The 19,836-nt window shown below is 35.6% G+C and overlaps 1 protein-coding gene across 7 annotated transcripts in view; it reads right to left on the bottom strand.

Moving 5' to 3' along the window:
- PHKB (phosphorylase kinase regulatory subunit beta) overlaps positions 1-19,836 on the bottom strand; it is an 80,088-nt gene that overhangs the window by 33,219 nt on the left and 27,033 nt on the right. For all 7 annotated transcript variants that reach the window (XM_037409176.1, XM_037409175.1, XM_037409178.1 and 4 more), the window contains 6 exons: positions 16,327-16,390; positions 10,987-11,082; positions 9,130-9,327; positions 8,322-8,379; positions 4,622-4,699; positions 2,601-2,759 (listed from right to left, as the gene is read on the bottom strand). In XM_037409176.1, coding sequence (XP_037265073.1) covers positions 2,601-2,759; positions 4,622-4,699; positions 8,322-8,379; positions 9,130-9,327; positions 10,987-11,082; positions 16,327-16,390 — 653 coding nt within the window. The remainder of the gene's footprint in view (positions 1-2,600; positions 2,760-4,621; positions 4,700-8,321; positions 8,380-9,129; positions 9,328-10,986; positions 11,083-16,326; positions 16,391-19,836) is intronic.

Genomic DNA, 19,836 nt, shown 5'->3' with positions numbered 1-19,836 from the left:
ATTAACCAAATGATTGCCAGATCAATGGACTCTGCCTCATCATTCTTAAAAGCAAGAGCAGTTTCCAGAATACATGTTCTATTTCCACTGTTTTTACATTGCTCAGTAATGAAAATAATTTTGTATTTAAAACAACTATACCAACAGACTAATATAAAATTAAGGTAACTTTCAATATCTACAGTTTCATTTAAAAGAAGAATCTCAGTGAATAATCATCACCATTATCGCAAATGCAAGTGTATCAGAATGCAGAAGCAGAGTTTTCTCTGGTAGCTCATTATTTGCATCAGCAACAGCTGACAATATTTAATCCATTTGGTCTATACTCTACAAAATACTGCAAAAAACTTTGTTTTGGGCAGCACTGAATCCACAGAGCAAGATACAAAAGTTACAAAGAAAAGCACAGGAAAGGAAGAGAGCTACTAAATGAAACGCTACGAGTGAACTCCCAGTTGTGCGACCCAGCTGAGCAGCCGGCATTCCTTTCACTTGCTTGAACACGCGGACTCTTCATACAGCCTTTACAAACCTCCTCAGCCAGAGCAAGAAAGAAATTCTATGAAAAACCGCATCATCGTCTGCAAAACGCCTGCTTTTATTCTTCATAAACAATTTCTTCAGTTGCATAGGCATCTGGTGATCTGCAACAGCGGCAGGCAAGACACCTACCTCCACTGCCTCCGCTGCTTAGAGCCTTCATAAGCAGCATCAAAATTGTGACTTCTCCGCTTCTGTTTGCCCCTCTGTGGGAGGCAGCGAGATGTATAAGAACTGACTCAGTTTCATGTTGCTGCATTTAGAAAAATTTGGACTGCAACAGGCAGACAGCAGGCCCACAGACAGAAGAATAATCTGAAAAGGTTATGTTGTATGCTCGCCTACACAACAGAAACAAGGAGGGTGAGCAAATACAAATTAATTGCTACCCTCGAGGCAACACAACAATTTCTGGAATGGATGATGACATGGGAAACCAGTCCCTTCCCAGAAATCAAAGTGTTTGGAGTCAGGTCTCCACTTAATTAGCAGCCACCAGCAAGCAAAGTGACACACACAAAAACTTTCACCAAGGAGAAAACTGTTACTCAGGGTAGGTTTTCATCCAGAAAGGAGCAAAGTTAAATGCACCGACTATAAATTAGCATGAATAAATGGAGTTCCTGATACAACAATCACCGGTGATAAGATTTAGCTTTGTGTAAAAATTTCCAGACCCTACTTGCAAAGACTATGAGAGAAAAGGAAAAAAAGTATTTTGAAAAAAGGAAGGGAGGAATGAGAAGTAATGCATGCAGTGCAGAGAAAATTTAAAACAATAAAGGGAACAGTCACAAATGACAACATTTCAAAAAGACATTTAGCATAATTATTAACAAAAAAAGCGTGTAAGCGGTCAGCAAAAGAAAGCATTGGAACAAAAAAAAGTTAGGTTACTCACACCACATTTAGCAAACAATAATTAATTTATTTAACCAACATTCTGCAGGTGTAGAAATACACAAATATTAATACAAGATGAATACTAGCAGAATTACTGCAGTATTCCTGCACACACTATTGAGGATTACTTGGCTAATACTAAGAGATTAAATTAATTGTCTTTTCATTAAAGGTGAGATTGCCTGCATTTACTTTACAGTGTTGGCTAAAAAAGGAATTATGGAAGGAATACAGTGAAATCAAACAGGTGGAGCAGCAGACGGACTCTGTTCCTCCATACCTAAAGATATATCCACTGTTCTTGCCAAGGCCTGAATTTTTAAATTCCCCTTCAATGTTTCTCATTTTACTGCCACCAGCCTGTTTCCCTTTACAGTGTTCACCAAAAAGAAGTTTTTAGAACTCAGTCTATTGATTACCAGGTAAATGCTGAGCGTGTTAAAAATGAAGTAATATATCTTCCTCCTAAAAGGAAGCGTAAAAAAAACAAAACCAAAAACAAACTGTAAAGACATTCCTGACTTAACTTTTTGCATGAGCCTTTGAATCCTCTCAAGTGAGACCAAGAGCTCATTTGTGACTGAAATGCACCGTAACAGCCTTCGATGGCCAGACTGTGACACACGCTTCCCAATGCTCATCTAGTCTCTTCTGTTTTAAAGAGCAGAAATTACAGACTGAAGAACACATTTTTATCTGAGACTGCAACTATTCAAAGTTTAAACTTGTCTTGCTTCAAGCAGTAAATCAATTGAATTAAATGCTATAGAATGCTTACAAATAGCTGCAGCTGACATAGTTAATCCAGAAGCTATCATGTTAATATATTTTGTCATGAAGAACAAATTAAGAGGGAAAGGCAAGAAAAAAAAAACGCAAGAGAAGCCTATGATGTTTAGAAGATTTTCAGTATTCTATGAAATATTCCAGTAAGCTTCATAGTATGCTACACGCAGCAGAAAGTTTTAACATAAAGAATAAAAAGCAATTTTTGCCTGTCACATATGTACTGAAGCAGAGAACACACGTGCCACCCATAGCCCATTCAAAACTCAAGCCAATGTGTTTTGTTCAGATTCAAGAACAATGTTAACAAGAAAACATCCTTCACTTCAGACAAGTAAAAACCTGGTAGAATTTCCTCAGCCTCTTACCCAGGAGTTGTGCAATGACGTAAACTGCCTGTCCCCACAAGAAAAACTTTCCATCGCATCCACTGTTACTGGGAAACCGTTTCTGACTGCCAGGGTTCTTCTTTTCCAGTTCAACAAAATCAGCGGGCACATAGTAATACTTGGGTACAACAGGATACCCTATGGAGTTTTAAAATAAGTACAGTAAATAAATACATTTCACTTCCCTTATTATTTGATTGTAGTCCCATAATAAAGCTGAAGCGGATTCAAAACAGGGGAAGTTACACCCTAGCAATAATGTGATTCAACAGAAATGCTGTTGTCACTCATTGCTGCCTCAAAGCCACAATCAGTACAAGAAACCCAGGGCAATATTAAATTACTTTATTTGTCACCAAACATTTCCACAGAATTTCTTCCCAGAACACACACTTCGCCTGTGCAGTGCCTTACTGTGCAAAAAAGAAAAAAATTACTATTTTTCACCTAAAGCAAAATACAGCCCAGATAGCAAACCATAACCAACAGAAATGAAAGTTGCATCAGAGCGAAACACTTGGGGTGGTTTTCCCTGTACTTAATACCAGCTCAGCATCAGCCAACTTTTTAAAACACCTTGGCCAAAAGTAATCAAACATTTATTTAAACAAAAATTACAGTTTTGCAAGTATGAAAAAAAAATTTTAGCAAGCATTTTCATTTTGAAACATCATGAAACAAAATGGAATAACTTCTTCATTGGAAGATAGCATATCTCATATCTAGATTTCTGCCACAGGTATTACTGATCACTGTAGATTAATATCCTTTATTTCAACACTTTTTAAGTGGACAAGAGTCAGGAATTTAGAAACATAATTAAAAAAGACTGACCTAATTATATGCAACACAAAAGCAGATTAATATGCTCTCTACAAAATTAAATTTCACCTTAATTTGGATTAAAAAAACAGGTGATAAACAGAATACAGTTACACTGTCTGACTACTTGCTTAGACAAAAAAAAATTTATTACTGGCAGGAAGCTCAGAAAAACTGAAAAGTTATTAAGAGATAGAACCTTCAAACGGGTGAGGTATCCAAACACATCCAGAAATTTTAAGATTAGATAATAATGATGGCATTCACCAAGAGGAACCACAAGATTAATTCAGTGTTCATGGAACTTCACATATTCATTAATAACCAGAAAAAAGCAAGGATCAGCAAGGTCAGAAAATCTGCTATGTAATGAAAATTTCGTAACGAAATGCTTCTGTTTCTTAACAGAAACTAGTTCAACAAATATTCTAATTTTAAAGAACAAAGTCTAAAATATTCAGCACCTACTTGTGTAACTGTAGCACAGATGTCAAGAACAGGTGACTGAAGATGCCATTTTAAAATTGGATTGTCAGTATATTGAAGCTTGTTACGATCTCAGGCCATTTTTTTCCCCTCCCACTCAACCTTTTGGTCTTTTTATTTTAACTGAATTTTGGACGGATGTGCCTGTAGGCCACCAACAGCCTTGTCTGCAGTTCCACCAGAATTCCGGAGTGCACAATTTAAGTAAGAGAGTGTTTATATTAGAATTAGCATGTTGCCACTTGCACTGCTCTAAGCTAGAAACAATTTCATATGCATATACCAAATTCTTTTTAAAATCCTGTGAAGTGACAATGAATGACACAAGTAATTCTCAGCTGTATCCAGGTGGAACATTGTTTGTAGTTAATATTGTCCTGCAAAGTCAAAGTGAATTTTGTAAATAACAAAGCACAGGCGAAGGAGGGGAGGACTGACTGCGTACAGTGTAAGTTTGTGTCAGTAGCACTTTTCCAGATAACATTACTTTTATTATCACACTTTATGATGCAATGTATCTACGTGGAAGAGCTAATTTTAGTATTATAGATTTTGCCTTCAGGAGACATAGTGATATTATTACCTCTCCTTTGCTCTGACTGCAATATCCATTAATAGAAATGTCAGTATTTTAACAATTTCAGATCAATAAAAAGCTACCGTGTTTCAGAAGAATGAGTATCAGATTATACCTTCAGAGGTATGTTGAAGCAAAGGATCCAGAAGGTCCTGATATTCCTTTACTTGTGCAGGATTTCCTCTAAAAACTCCTAAAAACAACCAAACAACAATTGACTTAACAGAAGAAAAAACTTTTCTGTGAGCTTAATGTTCATAAAAGAAGAAAAAAAATAATCTACTGTTTATTTTTCAATGACGTAGCGCCTACACACTATACAGTTCATGAAAAGTAAGAGACTAAACTGTAGATCCTCACTTGCTGCTACAGGTAAATCTCACAGGGATCATGAATCAGCCACTCTCTTAAACTGGAATCGATGGCGGGTTACGTGGGACAGTAAAGCTGCGAACTCACAAAGGCTCAGGAACTGGGCACAACCAGCCCAGCTAGTTGTAAATAACTTCCTTAATCACAGCAGAAAGAAGCAGCACAGCTTGTGCGCCAGTGCGGAGACAGACTGGTCCTGAATTGCTAGGAGAGAGCTGCAAACTGATCTAGAAGTGTGTTGGCTAGAAATCCTAATAAATCAATACAAAAGGAATTTCAAGTAGTAAATTGAACAATTCCCCTCTGAAGATTTTTAGATCGAGTGTTTAAATCTGTAAGTTACGTAGGTATTTATATATATATATATTCATATTACAGATGTGCAGAATTGCTGACACACCTTGAGATACTAAACAGAGCAGTCAACTCTTTATGGTGCTGCTTTTGGGAAGAAACTGGTAAGTCTGGGAATACCAGTACCTTAAATGTTCTTCTAGTAGAACTTGGTCATCTCAAAATGAATCTGATGAATATTAAGATGACCAATGTTCAGTTCATCAAAAGTTCTTAGGTGAAAATGCATATCAAAACCACCAAGAGCCTTCCTGTTCACCAAGGACCTTGACAAGTCACATTGATGTTTTAAAATAGAACATTTTTTAACATTTAAAGGCGAACAATTAGATGAAAACTTTTCATTGTACATTTTTCATTCATTTCTTTCCATAGTTTTCAGTTATCATATTCTTCCATATTGTTAAAAAGAGCTGTAATGTTTCCCTCCTTCCCTATCCTAGAAAATTACCATAATCCTCCACGTTCAACCAGAAATGTAAAAATGCTTTCAAAAATGCTATTCAAACATGTCATCCAAAAAAATAGCCATATTGATTCGTTTAGTTCAATCCTTTCCTACAGCTGCAGATGCCTATCTACTACCCAGAGAGTCCCAAACAATTTCATTTTGAGAAAAATCCCAACAGGAAAATTAGTAGTGAAGCAGCCTTTTTGTGCTCTTAAAAAGGGTGAATTCTGAAAGGCAAAAGAAAACCACAAACTTATCCACTGAGAACAAATATACCACAACAGCTTTAGTACAAGGAGTTTAGATATGTTTTTTGTTAAATATGTTTGTGTGTGTAAGGTATGTATTTATGTATATGTAGATGTATTTATGTGTATGACATGTTTAGTTATGTTGGGTTTTATGTTTAAGTTTAGATATGGCTTTTGTTATTTTTTGAGACTTTATATACGTATATCAATACATATATTTTAAAAAGTCACAAAATTGTATCTTTCATGTTATTTTAAGAATATCCAACAAGTTATCCTACTGAAAAGCCAGAGTGCAGTAGGAAGCTGGAGCGTGACTGCTGTGTGGATATTTCTCTTTCCATGACTCTTCTGTACTCTACCCAAACCCAAAGCTTGACAAGTGTCGTAACATTCTCAAATATTCCTGCGTATATACACAGGAAACGAAATCACTTGCCAAGAGAAACAACTGCACTGAAAGTTTGCACACAAAAAAAAGCGTGTTTAAGTAACACTGAACTATTTCAAAACATTTGAGCACAGCCCTGACACAAGAGCAATATGATACTCTGACTCTTTGTAATTTAGTTTTATTGGCAGATGCTGTAGAGGACAAAAAGATGCATTTATGTGATAATACAATTGCTTTTATAAATTATCTAGTGAAGATAACCGTTGGGTAATAATGACCATCACCCATGAGGGATAAAACAGTGTTCTTGATACTACTAGTAAATGCGTAGCTAATTCAGTAGTATCTACTTGCAGAACTGTTTTAACTCTCCGTATCTTACAATCCTAAAAAGCTGTCACTGACAAAACAGAAAAGTTGATCAGCTAATTAAGTTTGCCTTATAAAAGAAAACATAAGTAAATGTATAGTTACTTGAGTATGTTCTACTGACCTTTGAAAGAGAAAATGACAAAAGAATATTGCTGATGTGAACAACATCAGAGGAGTACGGACTATCACTTACAGGACTCCTTTTATTTAACGCAGCACTGCCCCACTGTTACACGGGTAACGACACCCAGCTAGCAGGAGTCGCCCAGATACTCGGTAGCTTGATACACTTTGCGGAAAAGGCTTTCCTTTGTACTCGGCAAGTGTGCGGGACGGGTAAGTAGGCTTTCAGCTGGAGCGCTATCCCCCATGCAGCAGCTTGAGGGCTTTTTCAGCATTTTCATTATAAAGAAGTTCAACTGTAATCCACTCCACCTATTTCATTGTATTTTTGCAGTTTAAGTCGCTCTGTATACGTTCCAAATTTTGCATTAAGGAAGCTTAAGGATTTGGAGATGTGCACACAAAATCTACCGAGAGAACTGGTCTATTTGATGAAATTGTGGTACAGGAAAAAAAATAATGACAGTATGTGCAAAATATGTTATTTTTTACTTTTTCTTTGTAATACAAAAAGAGTATCATTCTGCTGACTTCAGTTAAAGATGATTACCTTTCTTCTTCACAAAACTGCAAGTGGGCAGCATTAAATGTCAGTGCCTTTTGCCTCAGTTTTAGGCATCACTCTTTGAAAAACGTCAAGCATTCTTCCAGAAAAATCAGGTGTGAAACCTTATTACATCTTCAAACAAAATATTTTAATCTGTGGGTGGCCACAGAGGAGCCCAGGCAGATGGCAGATTTCTGTGCCTCTCACCATCTTTATTTGAAAACTACTCCACACACTAAAGGGAAAAAAAACCCAAAAAAACAGATGGCCAGGTTTTCATCCATTTACAGCTCTTTTTGAGGGTTGTAACCCTTACTCATTTTCTTATTCAGACTTCTGCTGTATGTGAATTTTAGCTTCCATCCTGAAATCATCCCACGAACTTTTTTGGTATGCTTCCTGCCTTCAAGAAAAGGTCTAGGTAGTGGGGTTGGTTTTTTTTGTTGTTGGGGTTTTTGTTTGTTTTTCTTTAAATCAGACTAACCGGCTATGTGGAAAAATGAGGTCAGGAAGCACAGGCATTTCAAAGAGATAGCAGATCTTTTCTTGTTCATTTTTTTCTCTCCTGAATTCTGTTTCAATTACCACAGAATATCCAACTTGAAAAGACCTGCTGCCAACATTCAGTTTGTCAATGTGTTCCCTCTTCTTTTTCTCTCATGTGCTGCTGCGAAGTTCTGATATACTGTGCAGGGACAATGCCACAGATTTAAGCTTGTAAAAAAACCGTATCAAGTTATATTCTAAAAAGTGTTCACATTAAAAATGCTGAAATAATGGAGGTTGACTGCTTGGGATTTTTAACCCATGAGACACACCTCTCGGTATGATATTTAGTCTCACTGCATTATGGTTTATTTTGGCAGGTCAGGAAAAAAATTTCTGGGTCTTTCTTCTAAGGGTTCATCTCTCTAATGCCTTCAAAGAACAGGAACGTAGAGCTGTACTTACCATCAATTATCATGAAAATAAAAAACAGAGGGAATTCACACTCAATGCCATCAAAAAGCTGAAAAGAAGAAAAATCAATCAGATATTTCATCGATTTGGTTTAAGGACATGTATGCAAATATCCTGTTGAATAATTTCAAAGCAACAAAAGACAAACATGAATGTAAGAACATTTTAGTACATCAGCTTTTCATTTAGATTACAGGTTCTTAATCCTATGGGCACTTTAACTGTGCCTTCACGTATGCTGTGGCTTACTCTCAAGCAGAGTATTTATATAATCCACGTTTTATTTTCCACAGAGAAACTACTAGGGAGAAAAAAAAAATAAATTTTCATTTAGATAACCTTTACTGATAAATACTGTGGTCAAAAGCAAAACTATTTTCTATACGCTCAGACTGTAGTCAGCTGTGAAATTAAATAGAATGATAAATACCTTCCTTATTTGTTATGTGAAATCAACTGTACCCTAAAATGTAAATGCAAGCACATTCATTACAAAACGAATCAACGACTAACTTGCTGACTTAGCAATCTCTCAAAACTGCACATGCCAAATTACAAAATGCATCTCGTCACTTGAAGCAATTAGGAATCACTGTGCAATTCAAATTGCAAATACTGAGGGGTTTCAGGTTCTGTTTTATTTTGTTTTCCTGGGTGGGATTTTGGTTTGGGGTTTTGTGGGTTGGGTTGGCTTTTTTGGTTTGTTTCTGTGTTTTGGCCATTTGTTTGCTTTTCAAGTACTGCCTAAACATCTAAGAGAACCAAACTTTGTCCTTACCTAGGCTAGGTATTCCTTTACCTTAATTTCTGCTGGTTTATAATAACGTCGTGTTTTGTCCTCCAGGGCTGTTCCATACCCATCTCTCAGAAATCTTTTAAACCCGTATTTTCCTTTCAATTTTCTAATAATTTTATCTAATGTTTGACTGAACAAAACCTCATCATCCAAAGCAAATGCAGGGTAACTAAGACAGGGCAAAAGAGCTGCATCGGTGTTCTGTAGAAGGAGAGGAGAAAAAGCACATCACAAACTTAATTAGATCTCTGACAATTATCTGATGCACAAAACCTGTTCAACTTACTAAGTGAAATATACATTTGGAACATTATCTTACCTTTTATCAAAATCATAGTCCTAATATATTAAAAAAGTGTGTAAAATAAGGCTTCTAAAGATGTTTAAGTATAAACTACAAACAAAATATTTGGATATACGATTTAAAAGAGAACCCATTTGACTCTGAATCTGACCCACTTTACAGTTGATAATCTGCAGGGATAAGTGAATACATTCCAGAACTTTGTGTCTTAGAAACAAAAAATATCCTCCAGGTTATTCCTGGAGCAAACACAAACATTTGGGTATCCTATGCTCAAAAAGAATCACATTTTATAAAGGTGCAACGCTGAGAAGTAACTATGATTAAAAAAATCATTTCTCAAAAGCGTTTTCAGCAGTATTCTTCAGGTGCTGTAACAAACAATCCTATGGGATTTACAATTAAGGTGATAAGGAATAATTTAAGGAAAAAAATGTAAGTAGCATTTGTCAAGAACCATGTGCAACATCATGAATTAAAAGCACAAGAAAAATTACTAATTAGTGCATCACCACTACAAGTTAAGCTTACAGAAACACAAAAAAATAGTTTTACATTGTAATTCTTGTCACACAGTTTTGTTATTACTTTCTGCTGATACATTTTAAGTACCATATTTTTGCCAATATAATTGATGTGCACCCATAATAGGAAAAAAAAGCCCCCACAAAGATTTCTTCTAGAGCATAAGTAACTTACGAAACCAGCTTCTGCTGGAATATTTCAAGTCTTCAGCAAATAACAAACTCAAAGAGTTCTAAAAGACCGTTAGGCTACAAAAAAGTAGCTGACAGTGCCTTTTATTTTAATTATCCAGTATTACAACTCTGCTATAATTCTTCTATACAATGAGTAAACTATTAATGTCGAAGATTAATAGTCTGTTTCATGAACAAAAATGCTATTATATCCCTGAATGAACTAAAAAGCAGAACTCAGTTATCACACATTTTAAATTACTGATTTTCAAAAACCAAATTTACTTTTGATGCTAGTACTGAAGTAGATATTTTTTAAATTAACTTATACTTATGTCACTTAGAATTACTCACTGATAAATAACTCATTTGCAACAGTAGCTTATAGTAACAAAAAATCCTCCATATTCAGCAATTTATGATAAGCCAACCTTAAAAGCTTCTTTTGTAGACAAAAGAATGAATTAAAGCTAAAACAAACGTTTTCAAAAATGCAAGCACTGACTGCATAGTGGAAACTAGGACAAAAGAAAAACAATCAACAAGTCTGCAAACCCTGCCTGACTTACGACTGCGGTTCATTACTATTCTAAATTTTATTTTGAACTTGTTTAGGAAGCTACTAACAGGCTACCATTTTAGCTTAAATATTCATAAAATAAAGAATGCCATCATAATTCCATGTCAGAGAAACAACTGTATCACAGTGACATTTAAGAACCAAAAATTGAACATTTTCCCAGCAAATTCCCATCTTCATTAAACAGAACATAACGGCCATCATAGAACTAAGAATTATGTTCATACCCATTTATTTTCTCCACACTCTGTTGAGGTGAATTTAACTTAATTACTTACATGAGACCTTGACTCTCGGGGTAGCAAAGAACAGAGAGTCTGTCTGTTACGGTTATGGGCGTCAAAATCCACAAATATAACAGACCAAGAGCAGCCCTGTGAACAGAACATTGTATTTATTTAAGGGAAGGGAAGAAGGGTTCACATATCCTGGTAAAACTAACTGGTTCTTTGTTTTATTCTGGTTACGCTGTAATGGTCTGGCAGCTGGGAATTTAGATCAGAAAACATAACACAACACCAAGCTGAAAACATTTTGAATTTTCAAATGTACTTAAATATAGCCAAAATTAGGTGGGTTTATATACTACTGATTATGTAGTTTACAATTCATCCAAGCTAGGAACGCTTCCATTAATTTCTGAGGAATGACAACTGTATTATGGACAAACAAAAAAGCAGGTGTCCCTCCCTGTGCCTTCAGGGGATGTTCCAAATAGTGATGCAAAATGTTTTATTACAAGTCAGTTCGAACACAACTCAGTGGACATTCACCGGAGGTACTGCTTTGGAAAAGGACTTGCATAGCAAATAAAAATGACCTGCTTTTCAGCTACTCTGTATTATCCACACCTGCTCCTTAGCAAAACACATTTCCTGGTAAAACTGTAATTTTACACTGTACCTCTCTGTCAGCTTTTTGATACTTCCTAACACACTCAGAAAAATTCCCATAGCTGCAATACTGTTTAAACAGAATCAACAGCATTTAAAAGTATTATCAGTAGGCAATTTCTAAGAAACTCATGCAGCTTGTTAATTAATGAATGGATATCTTCATATATGTTGTAATTGGTAATGAATCTCAGTATCATTGTCCCATTGGAAGACACATTCAACAGTGAACTCATTCCGTTACTGTCATAAATACCACAGCGCAAGTTTTCATAAATTCACCAAATTTCTCCTAAAAAGCAGTTAGTTTCTTCGGTATGCTATTCTCTTAGGAAGACTGTTCCAGAACGTACCCTCCCTAATGGTTAAGAACTTGAATTTCCAACTGAATTTGTACATAACCATCCTTCCTTTTCTGCCAGGACCAGCATGCATTCATTTGCCCTTCCAAACAACTGAGGGTTTTCCTTACCCTTTAGCTGCCCTCTAATTATACATACATAGCTATCGCACAAATGCTAAGCTTTTGCTTTCCTCGTGAAAAACAATCTCTTTTCTTAATCATTCTAGCAAGATATACTGAACAGTGCAGAGATAAGAATGTTCACAAATAATCACATTTGCTTTGATGATTTGTTATTCTACTTTCTTCTTAGTCCAGATTCTGATTATTAACAAATTTCTAAAGTCATCTACAAACTCTGAACACAATTTGTCTACATGTGTGAATGTACAGTTTCAAAATCTGTGCAGACTAATCTGCATTTCATAAAACTGCAAGCATCTTGTTTTACAAATGAACTAATTTTCACTTCTCTAAAGATTGTGAAGGTCTCTAGTAAGGACACCTTACAAAGGCTTGATTATTTTTATTTTTTTTTTAACATTTATTTTTTTCCAAGCTAATATAGGGCATGCATCTCATAGACGAACAATTGCTTATACTGTTACTAGGTCAGACTTGAAATGGTGTTCCATCCTGTCTCTAGCAATTCCATTTTAGCGCATACATGCATGCACCATGCGCTTAATTCATTAGTTCATTAACTCTCATTGTCAGTAAACGCACATCCTCTTATGTAGGTTTTTTTTCCGATATTAGTTTTTTCTAAAAGATATTGTAGCTAAAATGGAATTCTCACATAAACGATACAAATTCTAAGCTATTTGTACTCTGCAATACTCTGAAACAAGATGTTTGGGTTAACCATACCAAGCCCACAGAAAGATGAAATAAGTTACAATTGTTTAAATAGTGATGATTCTAATGTGATTAAGTAAAAGCATAAACCAAAATGCAATCAGCTCACACTGCATCCTTGAATGGAGGGGGGGGGGGGGGCAGGGAGGGGAGGGGAGAAATTAAAAAAAAGAAAGAAAAAAAAAGCCAGGCCCACTTTTACTGTTCTTCCATACAAAATTCAACAGAACTTAAGACAATAAAATGATTTTGGGATCTGGCTACAATCAATGCACAGTTAAGGATTATAATGGAATTCTTATGCAAGTGTCATACATATTAACTACTTCATATAACTATTGTTTCAGAGATATACAATATATTGGGAATAACTTTAAGAAATCTAGCATAGGCTATAAAGCAAAGTAATGAGAAACTAAATAGCTTATGCTATATTAAAAATTCTCATCTTCTCGTGTAAATAAATCTTTTACTGAGGGAACATTAGCATTACAGCTTGACTGCATTTTTATGCCTATAACTAACTGCCACTTTTTATGAAATACTTCTGGTATGATGGAGATGAAAATGAACCGCATTTAAAAACCATGAATTAACTCGTTTTTACATTAAAGGACTTAAAATTCAGATTAAACAAAAAGCCAATCGTTTTTCAGTTCGTAATTGTTCCTTATTTTATCCGGCACCTAGAAAGCATAGCAAAGGATGCATTAAAAATATTTGAACATCAATTAAGCAATGCTTTGCTATAGAATTAGTAGTATGATTTCTTAGAGAAATGCGTTCTCTTTTAATGCTTTCTAGAATTCGGGCAGGGAGGGAAGGAACAGTTGTAACGTATCAATATTAAGTGACCTTTATTTTGCCTTCTCTGGGTGCATCCACAAACACCCAAGACGACTGCCCCATCATGATCTACTCAAAGACAGGTAACACACATGCCTGAGAGCACAGCCACAACATTACTTATTTATATTTATTAGTCTCTTCCAGCATCCACAGTGTGAGTGGAAAAATCTGCATGGCAAGGCTGAGCAGTCTGTCGTCCCCCGCAATGATTTATGCAGGTTGCACTGGTGTCGTTGCAGGTGCAAACAAGTTTCTCCTGAGGGGCTCAGCAGGATTTCTCAAAGCTATTGGAACACAGCTGGAGCTAAGCACAAAGGCAAACTCTGCTGCAGACTGAAGGTCAAAATGGTTTCTGTTTATGCTAAATGTATTGGAAATAAACTCTCAAAGCATTTAAACTGGTTTTGCTTCAGCAATTTATTCATCCATTTCAGAATGTAGTAAAAAATCATTAAGAAAAACCACAAGGAAACCCGTATCCCATTTACTGGTGCTTGAGACAGTTGGAAAGGTAAAGATTGTAGATAAATGTTTTTACATGTGCACTGTCAGGATCTCAGGAATGTCTGATCATTAAGATCCCTAGTAACTCCTAGTTCTTAATGTATCACACCAGCTTTTAAAATGTACATGAAGTAAACCAAAACTAGACCAAATGGCTAAGCCTTTTTGGAACAGCGTGTTTGTGTATGCATAAAAAGCACTTTCATACTTCTCCACTCATAGCCGAAGAGCCATCAGCGTTTCCTGAGGAGTGGATTCTAAACAGAACAAATCTAGTGTACTACAGTACGAGTACAAATATACAGATTAAAATAATAATTAAAAAAAGATATCACAAAAAAACCCCACCCAAAACCCCACCACAAATAGATACCCACAAAAACGGTAATGGATGCCGAAGTCTACCAGGTCAGAGATCCCAGTTTAGGAGGCTCTCCTGGTTTTTGCCACAAGACAAAGGAGGGTCTAATACTAGTAAGCGTATAGCTTTCCCTCAGTAATTAAGATTGGTTCATAGATAGTAAGCAACTGACATTGATGCACAATTTATAACAAACTGTAACATATTTTTCATCCCAGGCATCCAAATAGCTCTAAGAAGTTTTAATTCAACAGTTGCTTTTATATGAAGAAGCTGTAAGGAAGAACTTTTTATCCAATAATGCTAATAATTATTTTATATGACCATTTCAATCCATACCTTCCATTTTACGAATAGAAAAAAGGAGACACAAATAACCAAGAATGTTTTCATAAATAAACAGTACAGAAAGGAGCCTGGAATATAATTTAGACTGTATCCCAATCACATCTTTATAGCTGACCTAGCTTACGCTCATTAGCTCACACAAAGAGCACCTGAGAATTCCCCTTACTCATCATTTACCATTTTACCACTTATAAATTCTCTCCTTTGTACTATTTTCTTTATAGCAAACCAGTGCATTTAAACAAGTTTCTCAACACTGAATGTGTAAAACGGACAAGTATTACAATCTGGGAGTCAACTTCATCTGACTTACAAGACAAAAGGAGAGCACAGGTAATACAGAAAGAGAGGAAAAAAACCCCAAACATTCCTACCTTGAAGCCAGCAAGAGTATACAGAAACTTTACTCCAAGAAATATACAAATAGTATTTCAAGCCAAGTTCATAATATAAAATTATCAAAACTCAAAAGGATCATACACTGCCTAACTTCAGGGAAAAAATGCATAAAAATATGCTACTCATGTAAAACACAGGTCATTTTTTTTAAACTAAGTTTCAAATGTTACTCAACCCTAAGAAAAGATAAAGCGTATTTCACCAATTAATGCGTAAGGCACACTGACTTAAGGTACACTTTGCTCACCGCCTTGTGACCAGCCTCTCCTCCCCTCCACACAACCCACAGACCAAACTCACCGGTAAGCCTTGTAACTCTTTCTACACGCACTTAATGCTACCCAGTTTCTTTTTAGCCGCACTCCTACCCTTCATTGCCACTCATTAGTAACACTATACCTTGATGATGACACATCTCTTCCATTTGTACATTTTCTAGATCATTAATCTGGAAAAGTACTTTTTTATTTTAGCTACAGACCACTGTAGGTATAACATCTAAACAAAGATGCACGCAGAAGGGGAATACAAGTCAGAGAGAAAAATCTAAGAAGAGGCTTGCTCGCTTAGTTGACCCAAGCCATGTGAAAGGATGGGGAAAAAAAAGATTTTACCACCACGCAACATACTGAAATCCAAAACCAGTAAAGCAGTGGCACCATGTACATGTAGCTGGTTTAAAGTCTTGATCAAAAGCCACGCGAAGGAAGAAGACAGAAATAAGATAATGCTTGTAGATTGAAGTATACGGTATTGCGATCCACGGATACAGTACTGAAACAAAAACCTTTTTGGGCAACAAAGTACTTTTTCAGAGGAAGCTGCAAGTGTTTTAATTTATTTTATTAAGAAGAAAAAAAATATCTTTGTAGTAAGGGCACCAGTGAGTTTATCAGACGAATTCTGTACTTGTAAACAGGAGAAGTCAGTTTGCAAACTAACATTTTTTTAAAGCTGGAATCTAACAAACTGTGCTAGATATTTCTAAATATCCTCTGACCCACAGCATAAATCATTACTGAAAAAAAAAAAAATATGGAGAAAAACCAAACATTTTTATTACCTGACTTCCAAAGAGATTGAAACCATTAATTGCTTCTAAAGCTGCTTTTGCCAACCCCACGGAGCTGTGGAGAAAACAAAATGACAAGAAAAAAGACAGAGAGGTATCATAATTCAAGACTAGACTAAAATTTAGCACATTTGACAGCTTTCAGAGCTATGATCTTTTCTTATTTTGAGTTTCGTGCTTAACCTTGATGTTAATAAAATGATGATGCAGCAAATTTGGGATTGTTTGGTGGTAGGTTGTTTTTTCGGGGTGTTTGTTTTTTTTTTTAAAAAAAATACTTCTCAGCATTTTTGTTTGTCTTTTTATGTCAGAGACCATCTGGAAAAAGCACTTCTGCTCTCACCTTGGTACCAGACATCTGGCATTATATATTTCAAGGTCTTGCAAAGAGTGTATTATCAGAGGATTTACTTCAGCACAATTTTTCAACCCAGCTCTCAAGCATTGAATTTTAAAAGACTAATTTCTGACTAGCTGTTGATATAATAAAAGAATTCATCGATCTGTATTCAGAAAAGGAGGATTTTCTGCTCTCAACCATATACTGAAATGTCTTTTATTTCACTTACTCCATGAGCAGTATCCATCACAAAGAAAACAAGACCCACAAAAACCACCGAGAAGCTTTCAAGTTAGCAAGTTCATCTTTAAAGACATTAAGCACTAAAGTCACTAATTATTATATAATTTTAAAATAAAATTATGCAGTAAAATATGATTTATTACCGATTATGAAAATTATGCAGTACATATAAAAATACACACAAGACTTTCACAAGGCCTTTTCATAAATAAAGTCATCTTATATTTCCTTTGTATTTTAAAAAGTATTCCCTCTCAATGCACACATGCTTTTGATGATTTATTTTTTTTTAAGTAAAGCTCAAGTTAAGCTAATAGACATCTACACACATTTGACAGGTTTATATGAAATTTGAAGAATGACAGAAAGCAAGTTTCTGAATTATTGTTTTAAAGAATACATACTTATAGATAGGCCAACGTCACATGGGTCCATTCAACTGCAGGACAGAGCTAAGTATTAACATACACATAAAATGCTAACTTTTTGTACATGGATTCCAAAATTCTAGGTGTTAAGGTCACAGGGCATCAAAAAGTAAAATATTAAAATGCGCTAGTTCCCAAGAGTGTTAAGACTTTAAAAACCCTGTTCTGTAACGCTACCAGATTTCTGACAGTGCTACTATCGAATGCAAGCACTCCCAGTCGGGAAAGCCCTCTGCACTGGTATAGGAACTGGAAATCCCAAGCAGCCTAGCTAATAAAGCACACGCCTTTCACATCCCCTGAGGCGATCTGGCAAAACAGATTCAGAGCATCCATTAAAACAAAGCCTAGTGTAATTCTCCCAACTTTATTCATAAGCCTAAAACTTCCCATGACGCCCTTGTCTCCACTTAGCTACAACGCCCCTGACCAATGTGCCTTTACCTGTCTCTGCCACATTTCTATATAAACTGCAATACTGATGTATTGATTTCATTGACACCCCATATGCTATCCCTAAATGTCTGTCCCAGTCTTGTAGCTCCTCCTTCAGAAGCTCCTCCTTCTTTCTTCCTAACTGCCCATTCCTTTAAATAGGAGCTCAGCTTTCCAACTAGTTTATAATAAATCTGAAGTATTTTTAGTCAAGAAATGACAATAAATGAGACAATAGAAGACAGGAGAATAACAGGAAAGTATAGATGTCTACCTCGCTATCTTTAAAAAAGTCAGCAAATCTGAAGATATAATGCAAAAGACTGAAAAAGGAAAAAGCAGAATGAATCAGGCTGACATGACAAAAGGTTCAGTTATAAAAAGACCATAAGGGTAAACAAAAGTGACAGAACATAGTACAAGGACATAGATCAACACTGCAGGAAGAATGTCTCCAACCTTAGCAAGATAAAAATCAGTGGAAAGAAGAACTGAAAGGTTCATCTTTCCATAAAGCCTTTCCCTATAAGGGAGAGGAAGTTGTTGACACTGTCCTCAGCTACCATTTAGATGCAGCTAGCCTGTTTTTTCCAACTGGGCACAACACACAAACATGGAGAAAAACAAAAAACCCTAAATACACACACACACAAAAACACCCCACAAAACCAACTGAAACAAAAGAACAACTCTCCAACATTGACACTGCTACATATACATGCTTGAAAAGTCTGAAGTGTAAGAACTGGAAACAGTCTGGGAAAAATAGAATGTACCAATTAATTTAACAGTTCATTTATTAGCACAGTAATTCCTTGAAATACGCTATTAAAAAAAAATAAAAAAGGTGTTATAAGTTTATATCCTTTTTTTCTCTAAAACTGATTATTCACTTGGCCAACCACATCTTCCTTTTTCTTGCCGTCTTTTGTTTGGGATAAAAATTACACAGTACTGCCAAACAAGAGACAGAAAATAAAAAATAAAAAATGGGTTTTCAGAGGATCCATGTGCCCAGATACCATAAGAACAATGCTGGCACAGAGAGAAGTCATGACTGTAAGAAATGAAAGCACCCTTCAAAGTCTGAGAGCCGCACTACTTGCAGAGAAATGGTAAAATTAACAACAGTTAGGAATATGTAATTGCTCAACAAAACAGCCCCAGATTCTTTGTCTATAAAAATAATTGAAGAAGCAACACTGAGTTAGAAAAAATATTCAGAAAATAATCACTAATAATCCCCAACTTCCATATAAGAGGAGTTGTGATAGCATTGACAAACAACTGCACTCTCCGGCCCAAAAACATTACAGCAACCAAACCATCAAAACACTGCCAGCAGGGCTTGTGCTTTAACCTTTATTCTCCTATGCTCCATGCAGCACCCTGGGATCAGAGCAAACTTTTTACCTTACTGTAAACAAACTGATTTGTACTATTTATTAATGTAAAATGTCAAATGTTTATTTAAGTAATCCATATTTTAAAGATGGGATCTGATTATGATTACACAGAAAATTCTGAAAATAAATTCAGTGCAGAGTTATCAGACACCGATTTCAGACTCTAGCATTCTTTTTAACTATTACCAACAGGTTTACAAACCTCCACCTTTCTTTCTGAAACATTGCCAGCAATAGTACTTATGGGATTTAATTCTAATTGGTTCAACAAGAGAAAGCTGATTAGGTTAACTAAGTTCTGCTCTGAGCAGCTGTCATCAAACAGTGGTGAAATCCCTCAGTTCTGTATCTTCTGCTGATTAAAGCTTTTGATACTGGAGAATGCGAGGAAGGAATAAACTGAACTCAGAAGTGTTGTGAATATAATTATTTTTCTGGCTTTGTTCCAAATACCTAAACAAAAAAGTAATTGTTCTAACAATTCTCTATTTTAATTATCACCTAGCAACTGATCAAACAAATTGGCGTGATGACTCAGAACAGAACTTTTCATAGGAGTTATGTATTATTACCAAACTGCATACATAGAAAATCAGGTAAAACCTGCACACTGAAACCTGTATCACATGTTAAAATCTCATATTCTTCT

This window comes from Falco rusticolus, chromosome 15 (assembly GCF_015220075.1).
Source record: "Falco rusticolus isolate bFalRus1 chromosome 15, bFalRus1.pri, whole genome shotgun sequence".
Taxonomy (NCBI): Eukaryota; Metazoa; Chordata; class Aves; order Falconiformes; family Falconidae; genus Falco; species Falco rusticolus.
This window is presented reverse-complemented; position numbering and strand designations above follow the sequence as displayed.